The 18,588-nt window shown below is 40.7% G+C and overlaps 1 protein-coding gene across 1 annotated transcript in view; it reads right to left on the bottom strand.

Annotated features, from left to right (window-relative positions):
* The window catches only part of ZNF704 (zinc finger protein 704), a gene marked incomplete at both ends in the record, with an annotated part of 185,487 nt that extends 167,282 nt beyond the window's left edge, over positions 1 to 18,205 (bottom strand). The window contains one exon of the mRNA XM_084230414.1: positions 17,711 to 18,205. Within this exon, the coding sequence (XP_084086540.1) occupies positions 17,711 to 18,205 (495 nt within the window). The remainder of the gene's footprint in view (positions 1 to 17,710) is intronic.
* Between the last annotated feature and the right edge of the window lie 383 nt (positions 18,206 to 18,588).

Genomic DNA, 18,588 nt, shown 5'->3' with positions numbered 1-18,588 from the left:
TTTGACATGGTAAAACAGAAGACTAAAGCAAAAGTGAGTCATAATGGAAGGTATTAACCTGAAAATGAACAAATACATGGCAGAAGAGAGAAAAATGGGGAAGTCAGACAGAAAGGATTCCAATTTATTAAGCCATCTTGAAAGAGCCATTTAACCCTCTGACCATGGTTGCCTCATGATTCAACTGAAATAATAATGACTGACAGAAATATCATAAGAAGAAAAAGAGATAATAAATGTGAAATGATTCCAAAGAGTGCAGAGCACTGCAGAACCTAAGATGCCATGTTTTGCTGTCGCAAATCCAAGGGTAAAAAGAAGAATAAACGCATTCACTTCCCATTACACATTTACTTTAAAAAGTAAAGTCTTCTCGGGCCTCCGCGGTGGCGCAGAGGTTGAGCACTGGGTTGCGAAGCTGCCCGCAGCCTCTGCAGCGCTGGTTTGAGCCCCGGCTAGCGGGCAGGGGTCCCACATGGCGGGTACCGGGTGGGGGTCCCACATGGCGGGTACCGGGTGGGGGTCCCACATGGCGCGCAGACCTCTCCTGCCACCCGCTGCTCCCCTCAGCAGTGTACTTCGGTCCTTCTGCCTGCTCTGCTCCCCACTCTGGCTCTGGTGAATTCTCTCACCCTCCCGCGCTTCTGACTGTACCCAGTGCTTGTATAAATAAATAAGCAAATCTTTAAAAAAAAAATGTGGAATATATACACAATGGAATACTACATGGCAATCAAAAAAGGGATCAAAACGGGTGGGGAATAGCACAAGGGACCATGGTGATGGTTCACAGGTGATGTGGTGGTGGGATATTTATGGGGACTACACCTAAGGGGAGAAATCAAATACTGTACAAAAATGGACAACTCTGTAAGAAAACTAAAACTTAATAAAAAAAAATTTAAAAAATTAAAAATTAAAAAAATTCAATTCCCTTTGCTTAGAAGAAGAAACCAAAAAAAGGGGGTGGGGGAGAGGCAGGAGTCAGCAAATATGAGCTTAGATTGGCTTTGAAACTTAACAAATTACTATCCACTGCCAACTTTATATATTTGCAAAATGATAGGAGTACTGTATTTCAATAGCCTTGCTGTTGTCATTTCATATTGTAATTGCTTATTTGTTCAATCATTTCTTCCACTAAATTGAATGTTCCATTAGGACCATGTCTGTTTTGTTTTGTTCATAGTATATTCTCTGCATCCAACAAAGCAGTTGGTATAGCATAGGCAATAAATGTTTGGCTATCACTAGTTAAGTGACAGCAGAGGAAATTTATTTAATTATTAATCTATTTTCTTAATTATCACTTGTTAAACATGTTTCTTCAATTTTGATAAAGTCCAGTTAATTTTTTAAACTTATAATTTGTGTTTTCTGGCTCTTGTATAAAGTCTTTGCCTTCCCTAAGGTTGCAAACATATTCTGTTTTCTTCAAGAAGTTTTATAAGTTTTAACTTATACATTTTTATTTATTAATTCTTTTGAATTCTTCTTTGTGTGTGGTACAGGCAGGAGTAGAGGGTATTTTGGGTTTGTTTGTTTTCATTTTTTTCTTTCCACATGAATAGTCTTTCCAGGACCATTAGTTAAAAAGATTTTTCCATTGAACTTCTTTGGTGCCTTTGTTGAAATATTTCACTCTGTGTCTGATTTTTGGGCTCTCTACTCTGTTGCATGAATGCTACAGTAGCACCAGCTACTGTATTACTCCCATTTTATAGTAAGTCCTGAAATCAAGTAAAGTAAACCCTGCAATTTTGTTTTTTTTCTTATTGCTTGATTACTATAGTTATTTTTCATTTTCAAAGATATTTTTTATAAGCTTGTGAATTTTTACAAAAGTCCTGTTGAGCTTTTGATTGGGATTATGTTGTATCTATTAATCAATTTTAGAGACCGAATATTGCAGCCATATTGGATTTTCTCTTCAAACATGGTATATCATTTCATTTATTTATATCTTCTTTTTTTTTTTTTGGATTTTTTTTTAAGATTTATTGATTCATTGATTGATTTATGCATACAAGAGCTGGGGTACGGGCCAGAGATGGGGGGCGGAGGGGAAGGTGAGAGGATTCACTGGAGACAGAGTGGGGAGCAGAACAGGCAGACGGACTGAAACACACTGCTGTTGGAGGAGGGGGTGGGGGGAGCAGGGGGCAAGACAGGAGGAGAGGTCTGCCTCGCCATGTGGGTTGCTCCCTGGCCAGCTGGGCATCGAGAACTTGTGCTGCAGAGGCTGTGGACTGCTTCATGGTGTGGTGCTTAACCCCTTGCGCCACCAGGGAGTCCCAAACTCCCTTGCATTTTTGCGATTTTTTTCACTTTGCTACCTTAAAGGTTTTTGTTGTCGTTCTCTCATCGCCAGGTCCTAATTCCCATGTTAACCTTGCTACTAGATCCCTAGAGCCTTGCTACTCAAAGGAATGGACAGAGGATTCACTTGGCATGGGGGAGGGGGTGGTCCTGTCTATATCTTCTTTACCTTCTATGTTTCATATTTTCTTTTGAATATTTGTATACTTTTTGCATTATCCACAAGTGTTCAGTTTTATATGCCATTGTAATTTTTTCAATTTCATTTTCTAAATACAGTTATACAATGGGTTTTATAAACTGAACTTGTATACTGCGACCTTGATAATTTGACTAATTTTAATAGATTGAATCTTTGGATGACATACCATACAATTTTACTTTCTATTTTATCTTTTTATCTTTCATTTATTTTTCTTGCCTTATTACACTGGCTAAACCTCCAGTATGATTCTGAATAAAGAATTTAGAGCATACATCATTGCCTGGTTCCTGACATTGACAGAGATCGCACTCTTTTGGTAATAGGTTTGGTGTCAGTTATTGGTTTCCTACATATGATCTTTAGTGGGCTGAGACATCAAGATCTTATTTATAATTTGAGGTTTTGGATTTTTAAAACCATATATGGTTGTTGTTGAACTAAGTTTTTTTTTTTTCCCATGTCTACTGAGGTGATCACATGGCTCTTACCTTTCAATCTGATTACACCAATTGATTTTTAAATATTTAATCAAAATTACATTCCTGGAGGGAAAAAAAGATACTTTTATCATAATGCATTATAGTTTTTACATGGTTAGATATGATGTGCTCATACTTGATTTAGTATTTTTGTGTATATCTATAAAGTCTATAACCTACGTTTTTTTGTAATGTCATTGTATGTTTTTAGTATCAGGATTCTGCTGGCCTCATAAAATTTATTGGGAAGATTCCATCTCCCTCATTACTGGTAGAAGTTTTTGTAAGATTGGTATTTTTTCTTCCTTAAGGATTTGATAACTTTCACTGGTGAAGTCATAAGAGCCTGTAGTTTTCCATGTGTAATAGTTCTTAATTATAAATCCCATTTCTTTAACAGATGGTGGTTATTAAAATATCCTGTTACTTCTTCTGGTCAGTTTTGTTAATTTATGTTTTCTTAAGGAATTCACCTATTTCATTCAGGCTGTCAAGTGTACTACTATAAAGTGCTCTACCAACATAAAACAATCTGTACTGAATATTCTTTTAAAATTGGTAGAATCAAAAAAAAAATAAAATTGGTAGAATCTGTAGTGACATTCTCTTTCATTCTTTATATTGACAATGTTTCTCTTTTTAAAATTAGTATACCTAGGGTTTATCAATTTTTATTGATCTTTTCAAAGAGTCAGTTTTGGTTTCATAGAGTTTTCTCTATTGCTTTATCCTTTTTTTATTGATATCCATCATACTAGATTTATGTCCTTCCTCTCCTTTTTCTAGCTTCTTGAGATGGAAGTTTAGGTCATCGATTTAAAGCTATATATTTCCCTCTCAGTAGTGAGTTAACTTCCACAAATGCATTTTCACTTTCAGTCAGTTGAGTTATATTCTAATTAGTCTTGTGATTTCTTCTTTATCTAAAAGGTAATTTAGAAGACTTGATTTTCAGGTATTTGGGGATTTTTACTTAAACCCTGTTAGTGATTTCTAATTTAATTCCACTGTGGCAAACAAATATACTCTGTATGATTTCAATCCTTTAAAATTTACTGAGACTTGCTTCTCCCACCCACCCACTCCCAATATAATGTATCTTTGTAAATTATCTATTGTAAAATTTTTCATTTATTCAGTGTAATATTTTATAAATGTTAATCAGACTTAGTTGGTTGACAGTGCTGTTCAAATATTCTTATATTCTTACATTTTTTTGCTACTAGCCATCAGTAATTGAGAGAGTAATTAAAATATTCAGCAGTAATTATGGGATTGTCTATTTTTCCTTATGGTTCTGTAGACTTCTGTTTAATAATACATTTTGAAGTTGCTATTAGGTGCACAAATATTAAATATTATTGTGTTTTCTTGATATATTGACTCTTTTAATGTTTTCCTTTTGAAGAGGGACATATTTCCCAGCCTAAGGTGAAAATATAATCATGAGACCAAATTCATAGATTCAAAAGCCACCACTTTGTGTATAAGGGAATCTTTTAGGGATAGGTTAGGATTTCTCCCTGTCTTGTGTCCTCCATCACCCAGTAGTAGTATAGGGTGTATTCAACTATCCAAAGCCACAGGTTACAAAAGTAACAAGAGGATAAAGGATAAAGGGATAACAGATGCAGGAGTGCTGTCCTTAGTATTCACTTCCATTATATTCTGGGCTATTTATATTATTAATTCCCCTGAATAGCTCTAACTTGGATCATGGTTTCTCCCAGAATTGAAACATTCTCTAGGTAGGTATGAATGATAATTGATAATTAAAATATTTTCTTTATTTTTCTTAATAGAAATATTTTTATTTTATATTTTATAATATATTAATATGAGAGGCTCTCACTCCCATACCTTGTGTCAGGTGTTGCTCAGAGGTAAGTCAGCAGCAGCTCCAGGTCTCCACAGCAGGAATAATTTTACTTCAAACAACTTTAACCTACCTTTAACCTAGAATGTAGATTAATGCAATTTAACTTCATATTTACTGCTAGAAACCAAAAACTGTATCTTGAGTTAACAAGGAAGAAAAGAGTAGTGAAGAAAACATTGACCTGTCTGTGTCCTTTCTCTGATTTTTTTCTCCTTATTCCTAAACAGTAAGAGATGGAACTCCCTTGCAATGTTGTGATCCCATCAATGGAGTATATGCATTGGATAGTTGGTTCTGCTACATTTAATTTTTCCTTTTCCTCCCTTTAGTATTTTCTACTACATGTTAACCCTCTCTACCCTTACTCTTTTCTTCCTCTGAAGACAAAACAAAACAATGAATGAAGACTTAGAGACACCGAAAAACAAAGTAAAACACTAACACAGCTGCATGCAAGGGCATATGAAGCAGTGATTGTTAATGGCAAGGGACTTTCTTTAGGGGATATCAAAAAATACTCCAAAATTAGAATGAGGTGATATGATGATTGCACAAATCTGTGACTATATTAGAAAACACTGACTTGTACACTTTAAAAGGGAAATTTATATGGTAGATGAATTATATCATCTAAAAGACGGTTGAAAAAGATGTGAAAAACCTATACTGAGAACTATATAAGACACCGCCAAAACATACAGAAGATACAAAGAAATGGAGAGATAGTCCATGTTCATGGATTAGAAGACTAAACATTGTTAAAATAGCCATCTTAGGGAAAGCAATTTACAGGTCTATAAATCCCTATTGAACTTTGGAGGTGGGTGTGGTGAGGTATATATACACATATTGAGATGGGAAACTATATTTCCAAAACTTACACAATATTGAAAATCAAGGCTAAATCAATAAAAATTTATTTTAAAAAAGACAATAAAAAATAAACTGTTGAAAGAGCAAGAAAGAAATAAGTATTAACATAAGCTTTAAAATATTGTCCCTTTGATTCTATCTCTAGCTCTATATTCTCCACTGACCTCCAGCATGCTAGACAGCTGCATCTGAGGGTCTAAAAGGCACCTCAAATTTAATATAGTGATGGCTCTTGATGTCTCTTTCCAACTCATATCTTTTCCTCTGCCTACATTCTTGTCTCAGCAATGCACTATTACCTGCAAAGTTTACTTTCTAACTAGGATATGAGCAGGAATGTTTCCAAGTCTTGTTCTTTCCTGTGCACTTGGAGTTGGCAAAGAGTTGAACTCAGTGAATATTTGTTGAATGAAATAACCATGAGATTAAATGAAATATCCCTGAAAATTAAATAATCAAACCATCAACTGTCACTGAATTTAAGAATGATCTTTGAAGTATCTCAATTTTAACACACAAAAATGGGCATGGTTGGGCCTCCCTGGTGGTACAAGGGGTTAAGACTCAACTTATGGGGCTGTCCGCAGCCTCTGCAGCACGAGTTCGATCCCTGGCCGGCCAGGAAGCATCTCACATGGCGCAGCAGACCTCTCCTGACTCACCCGCTGCTCCCCTCAGCAACGTACTTCAGTCAATCTGCCTGTTCTGTTCCCCACTTTGTCTCTGGTGAATCCTCTCACCCCCCCCCACACCTCGGGCCTACACCCCAGTTCTTGTATGCATAAATAAATCTTTTTAAAAAATGGGCATGGTCTATAAACTTTGAAAATGATATCATTTCTATTATAATTTTTAAAGTAAAAAATAATTTTCCCTAATAACTCTGTGTTAGATTGCAAGAAACATTCGAGTGATAAAAATCAATACAAGGAGTTGAGAGAAAGACATATTTGAATAGGAATTTCTTTTAGAATAAGAATAAAGAACTAAAAAAAATTGCCGTCACCCAACAGATGGCTAAAAACACATTTTCAGAACCTCTTAAACACCCACCAAGCACTCATGTAATAAGAAATGCAAATAGCAGCCCCTGCTCTCTCTCTCTCAACCCTATCTTGGGTCATTTCAAATCTTCAAGTGATTCCTTCCTTATAGTCAGCCACCTATTTCCCACTCTTAAGATGCTATAGTGTTTAGGGCTTACAAAGGCTCATGTATCTATTTTCTTTCCTTTTCTAAGGTAATTTTTACTGCAACTAGTGTTTGATGAAACAAGAATTTTTTCCCCAGATAATCTTCACACATTCTTTTTTGCAAGTTCTACACACCTTTTTCTAATAATTCCAATATTTTTCTAAAACTATTTTTGAGCCATATGTGAACCTGTTAACTGAAAACATTTTCAAAACCTTACATTAAAAAAATAGTTATTTAAATTAAACTTTGGGCCCTTAAGCCAAATTGATAGGAATTAGTGAGGTTTGGTCTTCAGTAAGCACTGGAGCTGACTCGTTCAACCTTTATGAAAGTCTTATGAGAACCCATGAAAATCATATTTTATACTGCTTGAATTTATAATTTACTACAAAATAAAGCCACTCTCTCCTTAAATTTCCATTGTTGCTTAGGTACCAATTCCAATTATTTTTTTAAATCTGTTGATCCCAACTGTTTTCTGAATGTTTGGCAAACACCTAAGTCATTTGGTATAAAATCACCTCATATTTTTATATTTTTGACAGAAACTGCCCCATTCTTCTCTGGGGTTTAGTTTCTATACCTGCAAAATGGAGATAACTATATCTACCTCCCAAGATTATAAAATGGGTCAAATGAAGTTAGCCATGAGGGCCCTTGATAAATGATAGTGTGTTAAGTGTTAAGTAATATTGAAATAAATATTGAACAATATCAAACAAAGACTCCCTACAAAGCCTTCAATGTTTGTTGTTTGCAACAGTATAGTGATGTTGACAGAAAAGGTGCCATTCCAAGTATCCTAGTAAATTTATATGCCCTTTCATTTAGACTATTCTGGTATTTTCCATCTTTTTTCATTTAGAACATTGAAAACAAATTACCAAATACACTTTCCTGGGTATAAACACCTTGTGATTTTCTGTTCCCTTGGCACTTTTTAATTTTGTGATGATAGCACTTGTCATACCTTTTATCTTCCCCACTAGACCCATCGTTGAGCCTGAATCATGAAGAAAGGCAGCGTTCTCTACAAATTTTTAAACCTCACACACAAGGATGGTATTCACAGATACACAAGTGAAAATTTACCACATGAAATATTCTTTTTTTAGAAACTTGATACTGAAGAAACATCAGTTTTTATGAGGAAAAATATTTCAAAAATTGCCAGACCCACTAACAATATTTTAACCTTCTTCTGTGAAGACAATAATTTATTTCTTTATAAATAGTTTTAGGTTTTTGCCCCAAGTACAAGCCACCTATCCATGGATTACCCATTTAAAAAAATTATTATAAACCAATATAGCCCCAAATGTGTCCCAAGGGAAAGACAGACTAGGAAAAAAAGGCCTCTAAAGTCCAATAAACATGTAAATGACACAATCTAGATTCACCTTAGAAAATATAATTGGTCCTTGGTTACCATGGTCAGTAACTTCCTTATTTGGTACATGGGTATTTCACTACCCTTCCATTTTCCTCTATGTTTAAAGTACTTCATAAATTAAAAAAAAAAAATCTGCACCTCTGTTTTTAACTGGAATGTCCTAAAGTTGTTTAAGCACAGAGTCCTTTTTTACATGTTCTGGATATCTCGCTAATAATACAGACAACTATATTTTGGGTTATTCTTCTTCATCTACCCCAAAACAATGACTTTGTCACTAAACAGAAGGACAGCAGGTCCTGGGTATGAATGCAGAGGAGGACGGGAAGAGTAAACCCACACCTCAGAGTCTCAGCCACATGCAAGTCATAGGTGATATATTGCATTTCCACTGCAGTTTTTAGCAACATATTTAATGTGTGCGGTAAACTCTTTCCACCCCTCTGGATGGCAGCCAGGTTTTTGTCAAGATAAAAGTTCCAGATCTGAGCAGATTGATGAACTTAAGAGAGAGAATGTGTCTGTCTTCTTTGCACAAGTAGGCAAAAGATTCATCAGTTTCTGAGCTGAAAAAGAAGATTTCTGAGTTCACCACACATATAATGGAATAGCAGAATTCGGATGAACAAAGTCACTTTAGAAAAGACTATGAAATATCTTGGTAGCATGAAATGAGGAGGAGGCTGTAGTCACCAAAATAACTATGAAATTTAGGATGCTTGAGTAAAGGCTTATAAAAGATTTCTTTCTGAACCCATAAAGAATATAAATTACCTTCTATGCATAGTTGCAGGTCTTTGGGTCATATTCAATAACAATAGGTAGCGACAGAACAATATTCTCCCAATTGTACAGAGGGGAACACTGAAGCATAGAGACATCAAGTTACTTGAGAAGGCCATGTAACCAGCAAGTGGGGAAGCTGGAACCTGACCCCAGAGCCTGTTACATAGCTGCCTGTTCTACAGAGAAATAACGGCAGAGTAGAATCACCTGCTTTGACCCAAACCTGTTCCACCCATCTTACTAACAAGCCCACAATGAGTGCACAGTTAAGGTCACATTCATGAACTAAAAATTATCCTGTCTGCAGATTTTATCAAATAGTATTTCAAGACACATGGCCTTTTAAAAAACTGAACTTAATATAAAATGTTGGAGCACTTTTGACATTCACTTATTTTAACTGGCTATCCCCAATTAGTCCATATCAAGGAGATTTTACTTTTATTTAACCTTCCATTATGACAAGAACATAAGAAAAGCAAATATGGCCCTGGCAACTGTCAGGCATAGCATGGAGATAGGACATTCTCAGTCAGTCTTGATGGAGCAAGGCACAGGCAGACAGATGCTTTAGTTTCTTTGCACCTCAAGGCGCCATGATGTTCTGTCAGATGAATGAACTCCACCTGTATGTCACTGCAAAGCTGTAACCCTAAAATTACAGACCCTCCTCCAAAACTGTACATCCCCCTATATAACAGGGGTTTTCCAAAACTGTATCTCCAATGAAATGTATGAATGTAATCACTTAGATCTTGCTACACATATCTCAGAGTTATATTCTGTTCCCTTTCATTCAGTATATAAGAGCATCAAAGGTTATTTACCAAATTCAGTGAGCTATTTGAATATTTAGGAATTACTCCCTAGCCAAATCATATAACTTTCTTCATAGAGATGGTCTGGCCACAATTTTTTAGGGCCCACGTGAAAATTACATCCCAAATTGTCTTAGCCAAGTAAGGTCTCTTGAGAGATCTAACCTTGATGTTAGTGATAAAGAGGAAGTGGGGTTTTCAATCTCTTGGCAGACAACTTGGCGTACAAGACAACTTGTAAGCTGTGGGCTCTTGAAAGTGGAACTAGACCTTCTCTACTGTTATTTCCCACATGTGTATTAGGAACATGATAAGCAATGGCCCACAACAAACATCCACAAGGGAATGAATAGAACATGCAAAGCTCACCAAAAGCAAACAGTCTAATTGAAAACAGTCAACAACAAAGGATTTGAGTAGGCTGTAAGGTTGGTTACAAGAGCTTTAAGCACTCTCAAATATTTCAGAAAGTCCACTGGAAACCACACACTTAAGGAACTAAAAGATGAAGTTCCCTTGATTTTAGCATACATTTTACCAAGTCATTGTGACAAGACTGGTTACTCTATGCAGCTAGAAGTTCAGATACTACTTAGTATAGTAGCAAGGAAAGACCCCATTCCTCTCCCCCCTGAGCCCATCTTGAGGTAGGAGGACAGAGTACTCTGACTGGGCAGATTTGCTAAAGATGTCAAGTATACACAGAGCTCAGCTCTCCCTGGCTCCTCACTAAGAAGCAGATTTGGGCTAGGGCTTGACTTTTCACTTTTCCTCTTCTTTTTTTCTAACATAGTTATGGGACACAATCTGGTCACCTAGAAATAAAATTTTGGTGAAGGAATAGAGGCCCTAGTAAAGGGTGAAGAATACATTCTTTCCGACACCAGCTTACTGGGATCATCCACCAGGGATTACAAGCATGAAGTTCACAGTGAAATGAGCTAATTTCTCATTTGTTGTCATCTGCTGTGTACACATGTCCCTTGGAAAATTCACAGGGAGTGGGGCTGGCCCAGGCAGTAGTCACAGAGGGCCCGACCCATCCTACCACAGCCATGTGTGAGGCCGCCTCTACCTGAGGTATTATACTTTGCCAAAGAAAAACATTCCAAAAAACAGAAGTTGATTAGCAGTGAGTGGTAGATCACTTCATAAAAGTGAGATTTTTCTATCCACAACAGTAAGGGAGTGAAGGTCAGATCATTCCCTGGGTATAAGGCACTGAAACAAAGGAGGGTGACAGGCTGGTCAGCAGACCAGGACACTAATCCTGGCCCCACCTAACTTGCTAAGTACCCCGAGCTGGACAAAGCATTTCACCTTTTATAGTCTCAGTGTCCTCAGGAGTCAAATGAGGGTAGTGAATTACTAAACAATCTCTGTTCCTTTCCATCTCCAGCAGTCTACAATTCAGTGAATGACAACTTTGTCTGGTATCTTAAGCACATGCCTTTTGCTAGAGCCAACACAGACCATTGGCAAGACACATACTTGTTAGCAAATTGGAATTCAGTGTTTGCTGCACAGTCCCTGCCAAAGGCTTCTTAAAGTCATCTGATATTCAAGAGATAGTCTAATAGATGTGTTAACCATCCCTGAAGAGTTGGCACATAGGAAGCCCATTCCATCCCATTAATATTTATTGAGTACTCAATATGGGAACTCAGGCATATATTATCTCATTTAAAAGCTTTTCTTCCCAGTTTTCCAGAAGATGAAATCTTTCTTGGGGGCAGGGCTCATTACTAAAAGATGAAATCTTGATAGAACTGCTAGCAGTATTTCATGTCCAGATTTTTTCCTAAATTTATACCAATAGATTACCAATCCCATCAAATTATCTGAATTTTGTCCCTAAAACACAGCATAGTGAGCACAGTCCCAGGCCTTGGTATCTCAGCCCCCACTGTTTTGCCTTCACAGAGTAACAAGTTATTAAACTGCTCCTCTCATTGACAGTGTCCTTGTATTTGTTTTTCCTAATTAAACTCTGGTGGAAGATATTATTCACTATGCTACTCAGTGTTCCTCACACTAAGCCCATTAAGTTAGTTTTCTGTTTGTTTGTTTGTTGTTTTTTTGTTTTTGTTTTTTTTTTTTTTGGTTGGGAGGGTGGTTAGAATCTTATCACTGCAGACAAGTTACTAAGCCTCCTTTGATCAGAATTGATACCATGTAATACAGTGTTACTTGTTGCCCCATTTAAGTTTAAATTAGTGTCCATTAGTGTACTCAAGGAATACATCTGAGATATCCATAAGATAATAAGCATCCATTCCACTGTTCCTTTAGCCATTCCAAAGCCTCCTAGGAATAAATGGGCATATAAATCTCAAATAAATTTAGGGAGATTCCAGTTCAGTGATTAAAAGCACAGGCCATGAACCTTTGCTCCCCTGAGGCCACAGGACTCTATGTAATTTCACTTCTAAATCAGTATCCTCAGTTTAAGAATGAGATTGTATTGATGACCAAGGTATAATTTCTCACAAGCTCCTCCTTCATATATAGAATTTAGTACAATTCCTGGTTTATAAGTATTCAGCAAATATTCATTCATATGGGCATTATTCTGAGACCAATTTGTCCTGTATTTCATTCCATTCTTCTATTGATTTTACTGGTTTACTAAACTTTCAAAAATCACCCCCTCTTGTCTTAGTCCTCACGGTCCATCATTATAATCAAAACCAGGCCAGCTTCTTCAACAATAAGTTCCTCTCTCATGCTCTCCACCATTCACCATTCTGGCTAAATCTTATCCCTGCTGAATTCAACTTTCTATTTAGTCTACAAGAGACAGCGTAGTGTAGAGCATACTGGTGCTAGTTCAAGTGTTAGCAGGCCCAAACTGCTGCCTTGCCACATAATAGCTATGCGTCTTTAAGTAAGTTGCTCACTGTTTCTGCAAGATGAAGAGGGTAATAATAATGCCTGACTCATGGACATGTAATGAAGTTTAGATGAAACTATATACTTAGACTGATACTGGCCACAATAGGCATTTAATAAACATTAGCAGGATTATTTTTATTATTATTTTTCTGAGCATAAACCAATGGAATAAAGTTGGGGAAAATCAAATACCCAGACAGACGACTTGAACCACAAACAGCGAACCATGAACACCATATGGAACTTCAATACTGTCTGGAAATTCTATTTGATTCCCCTCTCCTAGTCTCCCATACTATTTCAAGCCTTTAGCTCTTCAAATCTCCTTCACCTCAGCTTCCTGCTGTGTGAGGAAAAAGGAAGCCATCAGACAAGTACTACTTCCTCTGACCATCATCCAGTATACATCTATCTACATCTGACCACATTTTCTTCACCTCTCTAATTGAATGGCATGAAGATTTTTGCATCCATCAAGTTCAACCCCAGTATCTGGCTGTGGTCCCTACCCCCTGTGGATTTTCCAAAGACTTTCCTGCTGCACTCTTCTCTCTTTTCTCAAGATCTTCAGTTCCTCAATAAGCAAACCCCAATAATCCTCACTTCCTGGTATCCATGCCCTTGTATTTCTCCTCCCCTTAAGTGTGGGTGGCTCACATCTAACCAAGAGAACATGGCAAAGGTTTCAGAGTGTCACCCCTGTGATTACAGTGCATTCTATGAGACTCCCTCTTACTAGCAGACAGGCACTAAGGTTCTCCCTGCTGGCATGAGGAAGAAAGAAGAAATACAGAGGAAGCCCACATGACAAAGCACTGAGGGGAGTGGAAACTGAGGGGAGGGGAGAGGGGCTTTAAGAGCTGAGGGCAGCCAGTAGGCGACAGTACACAAGCACCCTCGGTCCTACAGATGCAACGAAATGAATTCACCTAATAACTGAAGTGAATTCTTCCCTGATCAAGTCTCCTAATGAGAACATAGCTCACCAACACCCTGACTGCATCCTTGTAAGGCTCAACAGCAGACCCAGTTAAGTTAAGCCTGACCTCTAACCCATATACTATGTTTGTGATAATTTGTACAAGAAAATGAATAAACTCCCCCTCTACCAAGTAATTCCCATCACGCTGCGGTCAACACACTAGGTTCGACAGTGTCATGTTTTTAAAAAATTTGTAGGGCCTCCTTGATGGTGCAGGGGGTTGAGTCTCAACACTATAAAGCTGTCCGCAGCCACTGCAGCACGAGTTCAATCCCTGGCCAGGGAACTAACCCAGATGGCGCAGCAGACCTCTCCTGTCTCACACACTGCTCCCCTCAGCAGTATATTTAAGTGGATCTGTGTGTGCTGCTCCCCACTCTGTTTCTGGTGAATCCTCTCACCCCTGCACCTCTGACCTGCACTCCAGCTCTTCTAGATCATATGTTCTTCAAAAACTCCCCACTCTTTCTGATCTTCTTTCCAACAAAACTTGCTAAAAAGACTTTTTCCTATGTCTCACTATGTCCTTATCTCCCATTCACTGTTCAATCCACTATAGCAACATCCCTGACCTCATATTCTTTTATTAAGGATACTAAAATCGGGCCTCCCTGATGGCGCAAGGGTTAAGACACAACCTATGAAGCTAACCGCAGCCACCAGAGCATGAGTTCGATCCCTGGCCAAGGAGCAATCCACATGGTGCAGCAGACCTCTACTGACTCGGCCGCTGCTCCCCTCAGCAGTGTACTTCAGTCAGTCTTCCTGTTCTGTTCCCCACTCTGTCTCTGGTGGATCCTCTCACCGCCCGTACCTCTGGCCTGTACCCCTGTTCTTGTATGCATAAATAAATAAATCTTTTTTAAAAAATAGGAAAAAAAGTATTTAGTATTTAAAAAATACTAAAATCAAGGCTACATTATCTATTCTCAATAACATGTTTTTATCCTTATCTTATTCAATGTCCCATTCAACACAGTTCACTACTCTCCACATTTAGACCTATTTCTTCCCTTGGCTTACTGGAGTTAACAGTTTCTAGTTTTCCTCTGACCTATGCAGCTGCTGCTTCTCATTCATCTTACTAACCTCTCCTCCTATACCCCAACTTAAATAGTGCCAGGTCACAGGGTTTGTCCCCTAAGGCCCTCCTCCCGTGGTCTACTACATTACTCTTCTAGTCCCCAGCTTTAAATGACATGAACATGTTGATGACTCTCAACATTTTCTCTCTAGCCCTGACCACTGCCCTCGGTTTCACACCCTACAGCCATCTGCCTAATTGTCATCTCCACTTGGATACCCAGACATCATCTCAGACTTAACATGTCCAAAACAAAGTATTTGATTTCACCCTCACAAAAATCTATTGATCTTCCAGTTTTCCAATCTCAGTACATGCCACATCTAACCCATAGGGACTTCTCCGTCCTTACAACTCTCACCTAATTCATCAGCAATTGCCTGCAGATCAAATTTTGCAACAGATCCTGAAGTCTACTTAAGTCTACTCCCGTAAGTCTACTTCTGTTAACCTAGTCCAGACTGCCTTTCCCTCCCTCTTGGACTATAGTGACTGTCACCTACCTGGTCTTCCTTCTTCTCCCTCCTGTTCTCTATACTCACATAGTATGACCTTTTAAAAATACAAATCACCTTTTATGCCTTTACTGCTCAAAACTTTCCAGAGATTCTACATTTAAAAGACCCACTGGGTTTTCTGTTGCTGGCCTCTACCTTCCTTTCCAACATATCTGCTACCAACCAAGTTACAGTAACATTTACCTTTCCTCCTTCCCACCCCAACATGTTTGCAGTTGTTATCACCCTGCCTGGAAATATCTTCCCAAACTGCAAATTTGTGATCACAGATCAAATGTCCCCTCCTCAGTTAGGTCTTTCCCATAGTAGATTTCATTCATTCCCTCATAGAGTACATTACAAACTCAAGAGCCACACTTACTTGTTTGTTGGTTTGGTAGATCATTGCTGTATATCCTCTTATTAGATTTAGGCATCTGGAAGATGCTTGTTGCTGGTTTTTATAATAGCATTTGGCACATAGTAGGTGCTCAATAAATATTTGAGTAAGGCAATGCATATGTATCATACATATGATGTTGACATTCTTATTTACATTAGAATAAAATATTGCATTTGAAAATATCTTTAGAGGCTGTATGAAGAAGGCTTTACAGCAGTAAAAAAAAATTCATAAGAAGTATACCTTAAGTCACTCACTCAATATGTGAATTTCTGAAAAGTGGCCAAACCAAAACATTATAAACTAATGCCCACTTTAAAAGAGTTTAACAGAAATTTCTTTGAAGATAGGAAAAAAAATTGTGTGTATTAACACACCCTAGTTATTCTGTTCTTACAGATTTTTATCTTTTCCTACACTGGGGCTGCTTTGATCACAGACTATAAATTATATTTTTTCTATCACAAATTGTTTTACTACTGTTCCAACTACAAGAAATTGTCAGGGTCTGGACAGAAATGCAAAGGCAAATGCAAATGCAAATGTATACCTCTTGTTATACAATGTCACCGATGCCAAGTGACTTAATACCCAGTAATATCCTGTAGCCATTCAATGCAGGCTTTTTGGCAGACCATGGTAATGAGCGTGGTCATGGTCTAGATTCCAACAAGCAACTGTCAAAAACTATCACCCCAAACGACTACTTACTGAAAATTTCTCACTCCCAGAGCTGGTACTTCCAGGGTGGTCTAGGAAAGAAATTTGTGTCATTGTCTACTCTAGGGCTATTCTAGATGCTGATGCTTAACATTTCTTTGGAAATGCAATTTCATGCTTTAAAGGAGGTTTTTTTGTTTTTTGTGCAAGTCCCAAAAATTTTTTTAAAAATATTCTCTATTATGCTCGTTTATTTGTGTAGTTTATACACCAGTATCACTTGAAAACTCCAGTAGTTACTAAGTTGATGTTAAGAACCACTCTTGAGAAAAATCACTCCATCGCTTACCACTTGCTGCCCTCAAAACTTCTTAGCAACATACACTGCATGAACCTCAACGTGGTTTGCTTTGTCCAATCGCATGCCTGAGAGCCCAGCCAGTGAGTTGTGTAATAATAAACCCCTTATCTCCTGAAGATACGCAAACGGGAAATCTCTTGGTGCTTCACTTCTTTAGAATTCTCAGCAGAAACTCATGTCCATTTTAAATTAATGCCAAATATCCCCAGCCCCCACCCCAACATACACTTTTCCCGATTTCCTCCTTTTTCCTTATTTACACTTTTGAGAAGGAGGGAAAATGCTAAAACAATGTCGAGTTCAAATCAGGGAAGGGGTGGGGGCCGCACTGCCAAAAAGCTGCCAGCAAAATGCATGTAGAAACCAAGGGCTTGGTTTTTGCCGTACTGGGCTTACCGGTTCCCTCACAAGCACCGGTGATGGAAACTCATCAACAACTGATCTTGGGTGATGCCAGTTGCCATAAGCCTGTCTCAAAATACGGACAAGGGGACACTTGTGCTACCTCCGGGAAGAATAAAATCGCGGTCCCTCCTACCTCGCCCGTCCCCATCGGGCGCAAACCGGCGCCTACCGCGTCCCATCTCCAAGTTCTCTACCTCACCAGGGCGCAGTGTCCTTCTGCACCCGCTCGCGATCGCACATCTTCCCGGACAGCGAGCGCTGCAGCCGGGCAAGGTGCTGGGGCCCCCGGGCGTGAGCTCATCGGTTCCCAAGCGCTGCCCCGCGCAGTCGCCGGCGCCGCCAGACACACCCCTCCCGGGCCGGTCCCCGCCGGCCGCAGCTCCCCACCTCAGCCCGCGCCGCGCCGCGCCCGCCCGGGGCCCGGCCCCTTCCCGGGCCGGCGGGTCCCGCGCGCGCCCCCGCGCCCACACGCACCTTCATCGCGCCCCGGGCCGGGCCCTTGGGGACCGCGCGGCCAGGGCCGAGGGGCCCGAAGCGCTCCTCTCCGTCCTCCTCGTCGTCAAAGCCGTCCACCACCTCGACGACCACCTCCTCGTCCTCGTCTTCCAAGTCGTCCTCCTCCTCCTCCGCGCCCCCTCGGGGCTTCTCCGCCACCCGCCCGAGCCCCCTGCGCCGCCTGCTCCCGCCTTCCTCGTCCTCGTCTTCCTCCCCGAGCAGCAGCAGCACCGGCGACGAGGCGGCCGCAGCCCCGGCGGCCCGAGGGGGGCCGGTCCCGGCGCTGCGCGGCGGCGGCAAAGGCGGCCTCCAGCTCTCCGCGGCCGGAGGCGCGGCCGGGCCCGGGGCGGGGGGCGGGAGCCCGGGCAGGGCGCCTTCGCGGGCGGGCGCGGGCGCGGGTCCGGGCGGCTGCAGCGCTGCACCCCCCCGGCGGCTGCCCAGGCTGGAGCGCTTGGCGAGACGCCGCGCCTGCATGCCTGACCGCGGGCGCCGGCCGCGACGCCGAGCCGGAGTTTGTCACCTCCTCCTCCGCAGCCTCCTCCTCCCGGGGCGGCCGCGGCGGTCGCCGGGGCCCGGGGCGCGGGCTGCGGGGGGCTGCGGGGGGCTGCGGGAGCCGCCTCCCCGCGCTGGCCGCGACCACTGGCTGCAGAGGCGCGGGCGCCGCCTTCGCTGGACCGGCCCGCGGGGACGCCGGCGGCCGGGGGTTACGGCGGGGCGGCGCGGCGGCCGCGGGCGGGGGTGGGTGTGAGCGAGCGGCGCGCTGCCGCCTTCGCCGCCGCCGCCCGGGAGCCGCGGGCCGCGCTGCGCTCCATGCGGCTGGCGGCCGGGCCCGCGCGCGCCTCTCCCGGCCCGAGGCG

The sequence above is a fragment of the Talpa europaea genome (assembly GCF_964194135.1).
Source record: "Talpa europaea genome assembly, chromosome: 3".
Classification (NCBI taxonomy): Eukaryota; Metazoa; Chordata; class Mammalia; order Eulipotyphla; family Talpidae; genus Talpa; species Talpa europaea.
This window is presented reverse-complemented; position numbering and strand designations above follow the sequence as displayed.